General features: G+C 36.6%; 1 protein-coding gene across 50 annotated transcripts in view; it reads left to right on the top strand.

Annotated features, from left to right (window-relative positions):
- The window catches only part of lrrc7 (leucine rich repeat containing 7), a 231,768-nt gene that overhangs the window by 79,166 nt on the left and 135,549 nt on the right, over positions 1-17,053 (top strand). For 24 of the 50 annotated variants that reach the window (XM_087257396.1, XM_087257439.1, XM_087257422.1 and 21 more), the window contains exon 1: positions 6,958-7,534. The exons of the other annotated variants lie outside the window; for them this stretch is intronic. In XM_087257396.1, the coding sequence (XP_087113522.1) occupies positions 7,510-7,534 (25 nt within the window). In that variant the 5' untranslated portion in view covers positions 6,958-7,509. Of the gene's footprint in view, positions 1-6,957; positions 7,535-17,053 lie in introns of those variants that run through there. 50 annotated transcript variants of the gene reach the window in all.

Here is a 17,053-nt window from a genome sequence, read left to right as displayed (position 1 = left end):
CAAATTTTGTTTTAAAAACTACCTAAAGTTACAAATAATGGCACATCTGATCAAAAAATTATTTTTTACAATTTTTGGGTGAGCTATCCAAATAAATCTCTGCTCCAAAGTATTCAACAATTGAAGATGAAATGTCATATTGTGTTTTTTTTTAAATAGCACAATGGATTTAAATGTGAAAAAGTACATTCAACATATATAAATGGAATGTACTGTGGTTTTTTGGTACTGAAAGGCATAAAAATGCACTCTGGAAGTGCTTGAAAAGTGCTGGATTTTGGAATTTGGAAAAGGTGTAAGAACCCTGCAAGCCATATATCTGTAATATTTTTTTAATCATCATCAACATAAAAAAATAGACTAATTACACTGAAATTCACAGAAGAATTTATACATTTGTAATTTCTCCCTCTTTAATCACATCTTCAGGCTTTTCTTGCTTTGACTACTGTCACTTTTATTGTCATATTACTGATTTGTTCTCTTCTACTTTGTTCAAAAGAATGTCTGTTAGGTAAAACAAGGTACGAGAATAAAGAGACAAATCACTGGGTGTGTTATGCGTCTCAGTAGCAGGTACATTTCACTGTCACTTCAGAGTGTTCACTTCAGTTAGCTGATCTGACAGCCTTATGAAACTGAGAAGGCTCTGCTTGCAGCCCATTTAAAACACATAAAGCTGCTCGCTGAGGTGCTATGCCAAGATCCTGATCTAAGCACTAAAGGTTCTCGGTAAAGATAGAGATTGGCTATGCAGGTCTTTAATGAAGAAGTCACTACTTGAGTATCCCTGTGGGAATTTTTATGAAACCCAAAAATGCAAATTAGCCCAGTGTTGTTGCAGTGGTTGTCAGCACTGTACAACTTAAGCCTGGCTTACAGACAAAGTATTTACATATGAGCATTAGAAAGGTGTATGTTACCTGCTTTGCATAGAGATATTTGCTTTTAAGAATGCAAATAATAAGTAATATTAATGATTATGTTTAGTTTAGAAGCATTCCTTTCTGTTTAGCTGCCACATTTCCTTTGTTTTAAGTGGAGCGTAAATTAACATAGTAAGATGTGACATGTCTTAAAGATTACAAATGTTTTCTTATACAGTAAATACTAATTATCATGATAGATAGATAGATAGATAGATAGATAGATAGATAGATAGATAGATAGATAGATAGATAGATAGATAGATAGATAGATAGATAGATGGTTACAAGTGATCAAATATATTGTTTTGATTACATTTCCTTGTATCATTTTAATGTGAGCACTGCAGTAAACGTAAGAAAAGAAAATTGATTCTACAGACCGTATCCTGCTTATTGACAGTCCAATTGATGTTATGCTTGAAGTACAATCATACAAAACAATTTTAGAGGTTGCTTATGCAATTCTTTAAACCTAGCTTTATTTAGCTTTTTTAATGGCATGACCTTTACGACATGAAAGAACACAAGTAAATTGTTCTGGCTTTCAAAGCAAGTGAATATAAATGGCACTTTGCTACTTTTTAAGCCACAGAACTATTCATATAAATATTTTTTTTCTGCTACTGTCAGGGTATGGAGGTGGATGGAGAGGAGGCGAGGACCCAAATGCAGGGAATGAAGAGTTTAATGAAAAAATAAAACAAAAACAAAACTCAAATCTCCCCACGTGGGGAAAAACACAACATCATATTACACACTCAACTAGACAAGGTTTGGAACTTGACAAGACAATACTTTAAACCACTGTTGCAGACTAGAAATCAGCAGATACAACAGGGAAGGGAACAATCAATAACGGACCAGCACAGAACAGAGCACACTAGGAGAATAAATAGGAAAGACAAACCAATAAACAGACAGGCGGACAGGTGAAAATAATAATTACAAACAAGATAACAAGGTGGGTGGGACAAGACAATAGACGGGAGAGCGCATGACAGAGACGAGACTAGCCATGCGCTCACATACACATGACAAGAACATGCAGCCAATGAGAGAACTCATTAACCGCATGTTCATGACAACACAAACACAACACTGAAGCACACGACAAAAGCACGTGACCACAATGTAAACACCGAGCCACGTGCTTTGACAAAAGACGCAAGACACTAGCACACGATGAATGAAAACACTCACCATGCGCTCACATATGCAGCATGCATGCTTCATCCCAGCGCCGACCAAAACCGAAACCAACAAGACTGAGACGCTGGGAATGAAACATCATGCTGCTGACAGACGAAAACACAAACACGAGTACAAGAGCGCACGCGTCTGAGGGACGCAGAGCGCGCGCGCGGCCGCGTCAAGCAGGAGCGCACACACTCTGCGTACACCCACGATGGCGCGCGCGCACACAGAGACAGAAACAGGACCAGACACGAGTAGTGTCCGAGGTCTGCCACCAAAACAAGAATTTACAAGATCAGAGTGGCAGAACCCTGACAGCTACAAAGCAGCTGACCATATAATCCATTTAGAAGTTCAGTGTGCTTTTGAGAATAGAATCATTACGCAGACGTCAAGGAAGGATACTGTAATGGAGCTGTCCTTAAAAGCACAGAGAGCAATCCAACTGAATAGTCATTCAAAAAAATATTTTTTGGGAATCTTGCTATTAGTATTGAAAGTGAAGATCCAAATAAGTGTGCTTTTCTCTAAAGTAGTGGTGTTCAAACCCTTTCCTGTAGGGCTGGAGAACGGTTTAGCTCCAACTTCCTTTAACACACCTGCCTGGAAGTTTCTAGTACACCTTGAAAGAACTTGATTAGCTGGTTCAGGGGTGTTTAATTGTGGGTGGATCTAAAGTATGCAGGACACCGGCCCACCAGGACTGAGTATTGTCACCACTGATCTAGCGGATTTGATTTGGGACATCTATGTAATGTTTTATTTAGACATTTGACAGGGATGAACAAAAATAAAATTATTTTTGGTGACTTCTCGGTTTTTCTGGTTAATATTTGAAATAGTTTTTTACAAACTGTGTGTAGATGGACAAAAGCTCATAAAGTTAAGTGTGAGGTTACGTCAAGTGTATTGATTTTCTTTTAATTACAATGATATATAAAAAAAATATAGATCTCCAGAAACACATAACCAGGGAGAAGGTTATAGCATTTCCAATTGTTAATAATGGCAATAGAACTTAATGTGCTGGCAATGGATAATTAGCTGAACATACTGTACTGTAGCATACGCGGATTAAATGTATGATGCATAAATAAATGTAGTGCAGATGGAAAAAAACTATCTTTAAAGGTGACTGCTGTGCAACACACATTGAATTCCAGTATTTGAAATTATGCATTGGATGCTTATTGTCAGATTTCCTTTATCTCAGGTCATATCATTGCAAACATAGTCAATAAATGGAGGACAAAAACCCACCTCTCAGATTTTAATATCTTCATTTCTGATTACAGGATGCATGAAAGTCTTAAATGGGTAGTTCACTCAAAACTGAAAATTCTGTCGTCATACTCATTGTTCAATAGTAAAAGATATTTAGAAAAAATTCTGGAAACCTGTAACCATTGACTTCCATTTGTTTTTAGCACTATGTAAATTATTGTTTTTTTCAATTTTTTCTAAATAACTGATTTTGTGTATAAGAAAAAAAAAACACTTAAGGGTAAGTAAATCAAGAGTAATTTTTCATTTTGGGGTGAATTATCCCCAGCAGACTCAACGTCAAAAGACATAATATTAGGTTAGATTGAGGTCTAAGGACAACGTTATTTTGATGCCCAATAACGACATGAATTGACGTTGATAATTTGTATGGTTGTGTTAGAAAGTGACCAAAATCCAACGGCGAGCCAACATCTTAAACCCACTTCATATTGACATCAAATACGGACATTTATTCGTCAGGTATATGTCAACCAAAATCCAACGTCTGTTAGTTGTCATATTGGTAACATCTATACAACATCAAGCTTTAACATCATTAGACTTTGATATTTTGTTGTTTTTAAACTGCTTTGGAAAGTTACCAAAATGCAACATCTGTCCGACGTTGAACATTGACGTCAACCCAATTTTCATTTTCAAACAAAATGCAACTTTCCTCGACGTTGGTGTCATGTTGATGTCCTGTGCCTGATGGGGTCCCTTTAAGTGATGAACTTACATTAGATGTTGCCTATGCTGTTGTTGTCTATTGGAAGGAATGCGTCAATAGAGCTGCCATTTTAGTACAGAGTAATGCTCCTTTGAAATTAATGACCAAGGTGCAGTGTAGGATTGGCCATCCAGAGTCATAAATGCATAAACATATATACATATATCTATGATCAGGAGTTTACCCGGTGGTCAAGTATGCAAATATTTTTTTTCAATTAGGAAAATTGTAACTTTACATCACTTTTGTACATCAATGGATATGTGACCGCACAGGCATTGCCAACAAAGAGCATGTGTTTGTGTGCATGGAAAGTCTCCCACCTTAACAAATTTGATCTAATCTATGTCCTAAAACACATCCCTCTCCCGCTTTCACTTCTAATTCCAACAGAGGGAGTGATTCGTTTGTGAATGAATCTTCGTTATGAATGAGTGAATGAATATCTCTCTCAATGTGTATATCCACCTTTCTGATCTAAATGGTATATAACATTTGTAATATTCAATAATTTAGGGTGGTAAGTCTGCACATTGAGGTGCACTTCAAAACCTTAACCTGAGGTTGACTTCAAAAACTAGCCGTTACTTCATTTGACAATAATGCAAGTTTTTGGCACCGCAACATCTTGTTGTCATATTTAATTAAGGTTGTTTGCTGATTTTATTCAACCAAACTAGCATAACCCTAAAATTTAGTACAAGTTGGTGTTACTTTGCCTTATGGTCAGTGTAGTAAGTTACTGTAATATCATTAATAACTTTACTTGTTTAGCACAAAATGTTGTAACATACAAAAAAAACACAAAAAAAAAAAAAACGAAATGACCTATATGTTAGCTTTATGCTTTGTTTTATTTGTTTGCTCATTACTACAGTACACCTGTAAGCAGTGCTGAAGACCAGCGTCTTCACATTGGCTTCAGTCTTCTCGACTACTGTGCGGTTGAATGACGTTTGTCCTGGGAGGCAGGGGCGGACTGGCCATCTGGCGGACCGGGCACTTTCCCGGTGGGCCGACGTACTTTTTGGGCCGGGCTGATCATCGTCTTATGAACTGATCGGCCCATAAAAGGCTTAGCAGCCTATCGCTTTTTTCTGCCTTATTAATTGACGCTCCTGTGATCTGTGACTCTCTGAAAGTAGATGCTTTTTTTTCCCGGACAGACAGACCGGGCCGGCCCATGTGACACTGCAGCCCATTGGCTCTTTTCTTTATTGACATTGGGCTGGTCCAATCACAAACTCCTATTTTGGGCTCTGTGTGAGCGTGCGTCGTCTGTGTGTATTTGTCAAAATAGTCGAGAGCCAGAGAGAAAAAACGCAAGGGAGGCGCAGAGAAATCGCGGGAAATACACCGGCGTTTCATTTAGCGAGTCTGAAAAGTTCTCCTTTCATTCTAGTACACGGCTAAAAACGCAAATCACGTGACCACACACTCTCTGACAAGAGCTGGCGGGTGAGCATAAACCCCAGGTGAGAGTATAGTGCATGTCAGACAGTTCATCTGCTGGATCTGATCTCATCTTACTATAGTTGTTAAACGTGATATTGAATTCATCTTGTTGTTTTGGCTGAGTGCAAAGATAAGGTAATATATTAATTTATGTAACCACGTACACTGATTCTGCACATTGACTTGCTTACCTTTATCATATAAATTTATTGTACGTTATACTGTTATAATGGCCATTATTGATTATTAAAACTGATATTCTGCAAAAGAGACAGGGTAAAGTTTGTTCTTCAAAGAAAATGAAAGGAGACAGTTATATTTAAGCCCTGTTTTGTTATAAATATGCAGAGTGAAGATGATGCTCATACAAATATATAGCTACACGAGGCTGTTTGGTGTCTGTTAATCATAATATCAAAATGAAACAAATTTGACTTATATTGTGTTTTGATTGTTTAGATAGTGAAACAGCAAGCAGGATGAGGTGAATAAGGTTATAAAGTACACTGTTCCCTTTGAAGATTTACCCATGCATTTGCAGGCAGTTTTTGTTATGTTTTTTATTGAATATAGGCTGAGTGAATAGTGTATTGAATGAGCTAAATTGGCTGTAGGGTATGAGTGTGTGAATGAGTTTGTATTGGTGATTTCCAATATTGGGTTGTGGCTGGAAAGGCATCTGCTGCATAAAACATGCTGGAATAGTTGGCAGTTCATTCCACTGCAGCAACCCTTGATAAATAAGGGACTTATGCGAAGAAAAATAAATGAATGAATAGTGTATTTTTTAGAACTCAACAAATATCTTTATGGACAGTATACAGAAATTAAATTGAGATTAAAGTTTGTACTTATTTATTTCATATATATGGCTTTTGTGTTTTATAAAATATGAGTTGATAAAAATATGGACGTGCATAGATAGATAACATTTTGATTGAATGTAGTGGGCCGCTCTGGCCCAAAATGCCAAGGCCGTTTTTTTGCCCCAGTCCAGCCCTGCTGGGAGGACTGTACAAATGTGGCGGCGCTATTGACAGATGCTCAGGGCCCGTATGCGCTATCTAGTGTATATATCTATGGAGTGGGCTAATTAATGCCATTATTTTTAGTTTTTAATTTTAAGTTAAACAATTTCTTTTTGTAAAGTTTATTTTTCACAATTCTAAGTTTGTGTCTTGATTCAGACGCAATTTTCTATTTTCATTTTAGGCAGAAATTAGTCATGCATTCCTAATAAATCGCAGAAAAAAAATCCTAATAAAACTAGATGCGAAAAATAGTGCGAGTACCTGAGTCACGTCATACCGGTCTCTCTCTCTCTCTCTCTCTCTCTCTCTCTCTCTCTCTCTCTCTTCCAGACCACTCCTCTATTCTCCTCTCACTCTCTCTGGTGATCCGGCTCTCCGGTACCGGGGACAGAGTCTCGCGCTGCGCTCGTGCGGAGGATAGATAGCCTACTGAGCAACCGCCTCCCTTTGCGCTGGATTTAATTCAACAAACACACCCACGGGGTGAGATGGATAGAATACAAGGCGAAACGCGCTGTCCCTAGTTACTGACGCGATCTCGTCACGACATGTCACTTGTGATGACAGAGCCGTCTGTGGGCTTCATTGAATATGCGTAACGAGAGAAGCAGATACGATTCAATAATCGGCGATGAACTTGAATTCCCATTCCTCCACATCACCGGGAGGACATGGCTCGATACGCATAATCCCAAATGCTGTGGGACATAAGTAATATTTGCATCATCACAGCAAGGCGTCAGTAGAACAGTTTGGTTTGTCGGTGCACAGCGCATTATGTCCGTTCACTGCTGCATTGATGTAAGGGAAACGCTGGAGCGGAGGACAGACCGAGCCGTCTGGTGAGGTGACATCCGTCCTGGGATTACTGCTGGAGTACCAAACAATCTTTAGAAATAATCTAATGGACAATTACTCAACGCTTCAGTGTGAGTATGCTTGCCAAGCCGTGTTATTTGAATGCATGAGATCTAATACTTTGGGATTGTTGGCCCCCGTGTAGAAATGTGATTATCTTACTTGCAGAGTGCATGTTTCACTGAACAATATTTGACAGAAAGCTGCTCTGATTATTCCTATTAGTAATAGCCTGATAATAATAAATAAAAAGAATAATAACAACTCTAATAAAATAATAATTATAATAATTCACTATTCATTTATTATTATATTAATTTACCTATTGTTTTTATTGGTGATGAATTAAGGGCCGTTCACTCCAATCATGGCCTCTGGCTTTAGGGGGGGCTGACACTGGATACTGTACTAAAGCAAGTTGTGAGACACTTTTTTTGTAACAAACTTAAAATAAGTTATTCATTTCATATTTTGTGAATTTCTAACAATTTCCTGTATGGCATTTTGAAATCAATGTGCAGTTCATGCTTTCTGCAGGCTTTTCTCTTTTTTTTTTTGGTTCATTTCTGATTAGAGCAGGTCTTTTTTGGAAGCCATTCTTTCAGATTCTTTACATGCTGAATATTTACATTTCTTGAATCTTAAATCTGAATTAACCTGTCTAGTCTATTTTCTCAAAAGTGGACCTTTTTGCAATTATAAACCTCATTTTCTATTTAATTATGTAATTTAAATAGGGGAAAGCGGGGCACAAAGTAACGCTTTTTGGTTTTGGCAAATAATGAACAAAGTAATGGGGTTAGGCAAGCTCTATTTTTTTTTACCAACAAAACACAAGCCTCTTACAAATGAGCACTGAAATTATGATCGCCGGACCTTTGGTTTCTGTGCAGTATTGCTAAAAGTGCCAAGAGAAAATATGTTATTTACCCCACCTGCAGTGCAAGTTGTAACAGTCAGAGGGTTAGTTGTAACACATGTTTAAAAAGGCAGATTTTACACAATTTCCTCAGTACTTGGCTCCTTTTTTTATTCTACACAGCACAATATGTTTGTTTATTTATTTATTTATTTATTTATTTATTTATTTACTTATTCATTGTAAAAACACATTTGGGGTTATTTGTATTATTATGCATTATTATACAATGCATTGCATTAAAAAACATTTTAATATAAAAAGTCCACAACGTTGATTTTACTTATATACTTTCACAGATTTTTTAAAATAAAAAAAATCTTGACTATAATAAAATCTACTTTTATGCTGCAAAAATGGTTTCTCCTCTGTTTTTTCATCCACATTTTCTTCAAACCTTTTCAATAATTGGCAGGAAAACGTCTGCCAACACTGTATTGAAAACCTTGGAAGCATGCCATGGTTAACCCTGAGCAAATAAATTAAAATTGTGTTAAATTTTACCCTGCATTACTTTGTGCCCGCGCTCCCCTACTGCATTTTACTGACATTTTAAGCATTATTCTGAATTAGCTTGTTGGATGGTCATCATAACGACACTTTTTAACTATTTTAGCCAAAAAAGTATTCAAACTAAAGTTAATATGGGCCGCTTTCGGTGCTTGACATTATTTTATTGGTCATTTTGCCTAAAGAATAAGGCCAAAGATTTAGAATAAACGTTACTTGTAAAATGTTACAAAAACAAAACAGTAGCGAAAGAAGATTTCTCTTACATCAGTTTGTATGTGTTATAACACAGCTGGATGTTGGACTCATGAAAAATACTTGTTAGCATTGGCCAAAACTGATTGGCAGAAGTCACACCAAAGCGACAGCCAACAGAGGATTCTGCTTGGTCTAAAAGCCTTTTTTCGAAAAGGTTATTTTCACCATGCTGGCATAGCAGTCAAAATAGGACAAATGAGCTCATGTATGGGACAAATTTTGGATTTTGTCAGTGAAAGATAGGTCTTCCGAATCACCCAAACCTCCCCTGGCTACAGGCCTGTAATTAGTGTTTCAATTTTGTAACATGCACTTTTTGTCGTATGTATGCATATCTCTGTATGTGTAAAACCTATGGAACAGAGTAATTTTGCTGTGCACAGTGATAAACGTAATTAAGAAAGTGCTGTGGTTGTGTCTGTTGGTCTTGATAGACAAAAAATTCCAATCTGCTTTTTTTACTTTGCCTTTTACTCATAGTTTTATTACTTCAAAATGCTTTGCAAATTCACTCGAGCTTTAGGCCTTGACCACACTATACACTTTTGTGTAAATGTTTTTTTTTTTTTTTAATTTGTCCTTCAGTCGACACTGAAAAGTTTTGTTGTTGTTGTTAACTTGATAAAGCTTTCAAAATCGTTGCAAAAGTGGATAAATTTAAATGTCATGTTTTACCTTGGACTGTGAAAATGGGCCTTTTTAAAATGACGCACTTTAGTCATGTAACAGTCATGTGACACATGCAGCCAAATCTAAATGGAGGAAACCGTTGTACCACTGTCGTTTTGGTTGCTGAATGCACTTTGATAGCATTGTTAAAGATTAATGTCAGTTTTGTACATACTTCAGTATTCTTGAGTGAAGATGAAATGTTTACTCTGAGCTGCTGCTCAGTGGTGTAATGCGAGGACAGTTATCCTGAAGCGCAGTACAAAAACATAGAGCATACTATATTTTAATCTATATGTACTTAACATATAATTACAGTGTACTTAAGAAAGTACTTGGTTGGTCATATAGGTTAAGGTTAGGTCCAGGGGCAGATTTAAGATATAGTGCCAAGTTATTATCGTAATGACTTTGGTAGTACAAATAAAATAAAGTGCTTCCAGGATTTAAGCATTTTAGACAATTCAGCGCGGAGGAGCGAAGACGCATGGAAAAGTGTACTCCTAGAGGGTCACTGTCCTGCAGAGCTCCAAACCTAATTAAACACACTTGAACCAAATAATCAAGGTCTTCAGACTCACTAGAACACAGAGATAGTCTGTCTGAATTTGGAAGATGGATGAGTTGGTGGCTAATGGTTTATTTGGATATCGTGTTTAGAGCTGTTAGAGTTGTTAGACAGTCAGTCATTGTTTGCAGAAACTGTAAAAATGAACAAGAAGTGACATTTGCTGGATATTAACTATCGCAAAGCTGTCCGTAAAAAAAAGTCTCTATTAAAACTGCATTTTTTTATGCCTGAAATCTTTAAAACATATTAATCCAGAACTAATCTTTTTTTTGGTCAAACCAGTTGAAGGTTCGCCGAGCTATTGATTGCTTAAATGCTAAGCAGTTAAAAAAAGCTCTCCTCATTTGATATCCATTAAACAATGGCCTCTTGTCTTCTTAACTGTTTTAGCATTAGCTGTTGTGCTTTTTGTGGCTACAGATTGCAGGTTTGTCATGCATAGGCTTTACTAATGACTTCTAACAAAGTGTGTTGGAGATTATCGTTGCTAAAATCTAAAGGACAGTGTTAGTGGCTGGTCAGAACATATTCTGACACCTAGAAGTATAATATCAAGAATCGGTAGCCTGATATTTATTGAAATGATTTTAGAGCTTAACAATCACAGGGTTTTTCCACATGATGTTCTTATATAAATAAGTATATACACAAAAGTGCTGCATAAATGGTTTTCAACACTGTACACATATATGGGTATGAAACACCGCCAGTCTTTTCATTCATTCAATTATTCAATCATTCATTCATTTTCCTTAGTCACTTATTTATCAGGGGTCAGCACAGAGGAATGAACCACGAACTATTCCAGCATATGTTTTACGCAGTGGATTCCCTTCTAGTCGCAACCCAGTACTGGGAAATACCCTCACTCTCACTTTCACATTCACACTTATACACTACGGCCAATTTAGTTTACCCAACTGACCTATAGTGCATGCCTTTGGAATATGGGGGAAATCAGAGCACCCAGAGGAAACCCACGCAAAAACGTTTTTGGTTGTAATATAAGCACTGATGTCTATGGCAGTAATTAAGACACCCCTGTTATGGGTTTTTGAAAATGACCTTCCATGCAGTGTGTAACACAGCACTAAGTGAACGAAAATATCCAACTGAGGTTTAAATTTGAAAGTGCACCATGTTTAAAACGATTGATTCTATAGTGACTCAGAGTTAAATAAATGAATCATGTTATGTTCGGATTCGCCAAATGTGTAGTACCAGATCTGGTAAAATGAGAACGCGCATTTCTCTTCAGACATTAGCTGAGCACGGTGGATTACGTGACTGATCATGATGCGAAAATGATGATCATTGACAGATGGAGATTCAGCTGCAGGGAATAAAGGGTTAAACAACAACACCGCAGCATAGCCAGTCATGTGCTGTGTTTGTTCCTGTAATTTTCTGATTTTTGATACAATAACCGTAAACGCTACAACATGGGAATCACCACACGTTTGCTATTGAAGGAGCAGCAGAGACTATTATTTATGGGGCTTTGTTAGACTTGGACAAGGACTTTGTCAGTAACTGTTAGAGTTCATATGGACCAGCTTCTTCTTCCTCCAGATCAGATTAGATTAGTAATATACTTAGTAATCACTTCTCATTATAGATCAATGCTTGTATTGAATCTCTCAGGTTAAATCTGAATGGGGCTATTCACATATTGCGTCCAAAACCACTTTGAAAACGCAACTCAAGCATCTTCCATTACCGTTTCTGAACTCGCAATCCTCTGCCAATTGTCTTTGCTATGGCAACCATCAGCTGCTCATACACACGCTGCACAGTCAATTTTCAAAATAGTTCAACTTTTGCCACTGTGTGGATTAATACTAAATATGTGTCATTGTTATTTATTGGGGTTAGCATTGTGAGTACAATAATATGCTGGTGTTTAACTGCATTGTTTTATTGCATTTCTGCATTGGGCTCTCGCATATTCTCTGGCTGCTAGTTCATAGCCATGGTGGGCATTTCTCCCTGTCCCGCACTGAACCCAGTTGACTAATCACAACAGATTGGGTCATCGGACCAATCACAGCAGATTAGCGTCAGGTAAAGGAGAGGTTTAGGAAGAAATTAATCGCTAAACGAATCATGTGGGAGTCATTTGCATAATTAGGTGAAAAAAATGCATATTATAAGACTATGAAAGTGTTTTTTGACCTTCCACGCATACAGTATTAACCTGTTGTTGGCGACCCCCAAAACTAAAATATAACCTTTTATAATACAAAATAGGGGCTCTTTAAAATCACCTTTTGTAAGCAACAGGATGCTGAACATTGATGAAATTACATACCTACATCAATTGGTGATGAGAAGCAGTGTGTTTACCAATGAAAATATTGTTCAATAGACTAGCAATTTTAGCCAGTAATGAAATATTCATTTAACCTGAGATTCTGTTGAGAGTTGTGGAAGAATCATAATCTTTGTTTTTAAAAACAACAGTTTTGTTGACAGTTTGATAGTTGGGTTGTTTGCTAACATTATGAACTTAGCTGTAAATGATTTTTTTAATCTCTAAATAATGAATCAAAATAAAATTGATATTTTTTAAGGGTCACTGCAGTATTTGAGTCCTTTAAATGCACTTCAAAGCACTAATTATTAAGAGTTATTCAAGTTAACCTTGGCAGTAATGCACTGTCCATCACCACGCACTTCTCGGAACATTTAAACAGGCATTTCCCAACACAGATGTTGTGTATTTATGTTCCCAGTCTGCTCAGAAAGCCAATGCTATTACCCCTCACATGTAAAGCTGCCATATTCTGAGAAGGTATGTATGCTGCAGATAAGTTGCTGGACAGGTGTAAGCAGATTAGGGGTGGCAGTACCTCATTCTGCCAGAGAAATAGGACCGTAGCGAACGTGACGGCTGAACAAAAGCTGAGTGGCATGGCCGGTGGAGAGATGTTTGTATGATGGGCCTTGTGGCTGTCAAGAGATAAATAGCCCTTCGCAAGCAGGGAAAGAAGCTGGAAGGCGTGCTGGATCTGTTCCAGGGAGCGCAGGGAACAGAGGCTGTCACCAAGGGCACTGATATGTACTGTCCTGCAGCCAAATGCCAACAGCTGTCTACACACATATATAAATATATACATAAAGATGATTTCTGAGTTTTTCAAGCAAGATGCCTTCAGTAAGAGAAATAGTCTGATCAGCAGAAAAGCATCAGCTTGTACTGCAGCTGGACTTACGTGTCTGATTTGGGCTTATACCTGCTGATGAAGTTTGTCTAATGCAGAGGTGCCCAAAGTAGGGCCTGCAGGCCAAAGTTGGCCCATGGTAACCTTCGGTTTGGTTCACCTTCACCATCCCATCTGAAAAGAAAGAGAGAATGATGGGACGTTGGTTGTTATGCCTACTGTATGACAGATATCGTCATTTTAAATTTAACATAACCTTTAGTTTCTTTGCTTAATTGAGGAGATAAAAATAATAATGTTTCAATTAAATATTGTAAATAAAGTAGACTTTAAAATAAAAATACTGTCAGTTAACAGATAGATACGGTGGCCGGACAGTGCAAAACAACATTACAAAGTGTGAAACATTTTTACTAAGCTCAAGACAAATTTACGTTTTGGAAAACATGTTTACCTATTATAAGACAATTATATAGGAAAAACGACTTCACCAAGGACTAAACAAATTTACATTTTAGAAAAAAAAAATAACAAGACGCAAAACACTTTTTCCAGTCCCAAAACAAATTTACAACGACAGATTCTTTAAAGAAAGGGAATGTACCACTAACTGGAAGTGGCGCGGTCAAAAGTATTGTTGTCATTGTTGGTTAGTGTGGTAAGTTCGAGTTGTGGAATGCATGGTGTAAATAAGTGTATGGTGACCAAACATGGTCTGCGGTCGAGGGTTGTTTTGCCTATTTTGTGACAAACACATGAGCAGCTTAACACTTTTTTTTTTTTGTTCTAAAATGTAAATTTGTTTCGTCCTTGGTAAAATCGTTTTTCCTATATACTAGTGTCTAATGATAGGTAAAAATGTTTTCCAAAATGTTAATTTGTCTTGAGCTTCGTACAAAGCATTCACTTTGTAATGTTGTTGTGCACTTTCTGGCCACTGTAGATAGAGGACAATGCACAAAACATCAGTGAGCAAATCAAAGTAAATGCAGGAGCAGCTTGACTAGTGTATTCAGCATTAAACTCCATTGTGTTATGAATTGGATTTTTTATGTTTTTACTAAGTTAATCATAAACCATTAAAAATGATGCATATCTAAATAATAAATTTTAAAGCCATGTTTTTTAGTTATTTTTAAATATTAGCAAATAAATTAGGAAATTACCCATGACAAATTCAATGTAGTACAGTTTGGTATATTTAACTTCGACCCACAACCCTCAATCAAGTTTGGTTTTTGGCCCTTTATAAGAAAAATGGGCAGCCCTGATCTGATATGAATAGATATCATCGGTTGCAGTTGTGACAGTTGGAACCTGACAGCAATTTCATATTATTTGAGAGTTGCTGCCAATTATAAGCAGTGTTGTCATTAATGAATACCAGCAAGAGTTCCTAGTTAAACATTATTCGAAATGTCACAGTTACATTTCGGATGAGCTCGAATTTGGCTTCAAACTCCAGAAAAATAGGACCTAAAATGTTAATGACTCAAAATGATCTTGTGCAAAAGTAAGGCTGGGGGGAATACCCACAAGCCCCTGTGCTTGAAAAATTTAATTATGCATGCTTGATCAAAGCATGGGAGCTTATAGGGACATGCGGTAGTTGTTATTCAAAAACTAAATAGGTTTTAAGCTCTTGTGAATATTGTTGATGCTTCACTTGGGGCATGTACAATTCAATCTATTTCTTACACTCTAATTTATTTGGGGAAAAGCAAGTGTATCTATTGATTGACCTGAAGAACGTACTTCTTAAATGCCATTGAGCTAAGTTAAATGTACAAAACCTGAAATGTTTTGATTGAGTAGTAATATATTTGAGAGTTATTGCTGTATAAATCTTGTCATGGTAATCAGTCGCAGAGGAGCCTTGAATCGCGCTCAAGGGGATTATTATGTGATAATTGGTAACTGGCTAGACGTACATTATCCCACTTATTGCACAGCTACTTCCCACAAAAGTAAATAATTGAACGCAAAATATTGATTTGAGTCCAAATATTTTATTATCTCACAGAACACAGAAAGCTTCCGCGAAGAAAGCAGCTGTGACATGTTCAACCTACAGGAACATGTAAGGAATAGTACAGTCAGGTCGCTTATTACATGATTTTTCATCACTTAAATGATTATGGGGAGAGATTGATGATGCTGATTTAAAAGCTTACTTCTTTTTTAATCTTACAATCCATTACAATGTACAAACCAACCATACTAGAACATGATCACAGCAATAGCATTAATGCAGAAATACTGAAGTGTAATTTCATTTTCTATATAATCAATACCTATTAGGATGACTGCAGGATGGCTGCAGCAGTGTTTCTAAGACGAATGACATAATTAAATAATTGAACACAGAATATTGGGCCCTATCATACATCCGCCGCAATAAGGTTCAAGATGTGTTTGACGCGAATTGTTGCTATTTACAGATCAAGACAAGCCCAATTTTCATGTTTTGTGCCACATTGTTTAAATAAGAAATCTATTTGTTCAACTTTGTGGACTCACTCCTATGCAGGTCCAAAACACTTACATTGCTTAATTTACACAGGATGTACAGCAACACACAAATACCTTTACATATGAAAAAAATGTAAGGATTAAAATGTAACAAAAATTGTATTTTCTACATAAATAAAAACCACTGCCTCTATGCCTCCATGCCTTTATTTTTCAGTTTATTAATGACAATTTGTTGTTCTATAATGTTATTATTAGAAGTAGTAGTATTTATTTTATGCATATTTTTATTTGTTTTAATAAAAACAAGTTTAGATTTGTCCCCCTGTCGTGGATTTGTTTTTATATAATTCAGTTGTTTGACCACACTTCGTTATTATTGTTCATTAATTCGTTTGCTGGAAATTAGAACTGAATTTAGAAATAGTTTTGAAACAAATCTTTTTGCTTAACCAACAAAATTGAATATGATAGCTAATGGATGTCTTCAGTGGAGTGCATACAACACCATTTTCTTATCCTTGAAAGTAAAGAAGTAAAGAGTAAAAGTAAAGTAAAGAAAAAGTAAAGAGGCCGAATGGAGGAGGCTCGTTCTTTATCCTCACAACTAGCAAGCAAATAGCACTGCAGTTAGCTGGATGAATCAGTGTATTAAGTTTTCACTGTTTATTATTGGTCTACAAACTGCTCAATGGCAAAATTAACCAATGTGACTATATGCAGGTTTTATGCAGTTTTTTATAACACTCTAAAAATGCTTAGTTGTGTCAACCCAAATTCAAGGGGCAAAATAGACGATTTCAACCAATCGAGACAGGGTTTGTTCTCATTTTACCCAAGTTTGGTTTAAAACAACCCAGAATTTTAACCCAGTTTAAACTTCATGAGAATTAGAAATCCTGGCAACTATAATAGTTTTTAAAAATAATTTATTTCAAAGTTTTGTTTTGTTTATGTGTGGTGGAAGTTTTTCTGCTAATTGTATCAAGAGGCTTAATTCTTTATTTTTGGATTATGTCATGACACT

This window comes from Danio rerio, chromosome 6, assembly GCF_052040795.2.
Source record: "Danio rerio strain M-AB ecotype USA chromosome 6, GRCz13ab, whole genome shotgun sequence".
Taxonomy (NCBI): Eukaryota; Metazoa; Chordata; class Actinopteri; order Cypriniformes; family Danionidae; genus Danio; species Danio rerio.
Note: the sequence above shows the minus strand (reverse complement) of the source record. Positions and strands in the feature narration are given on the sequence as shown.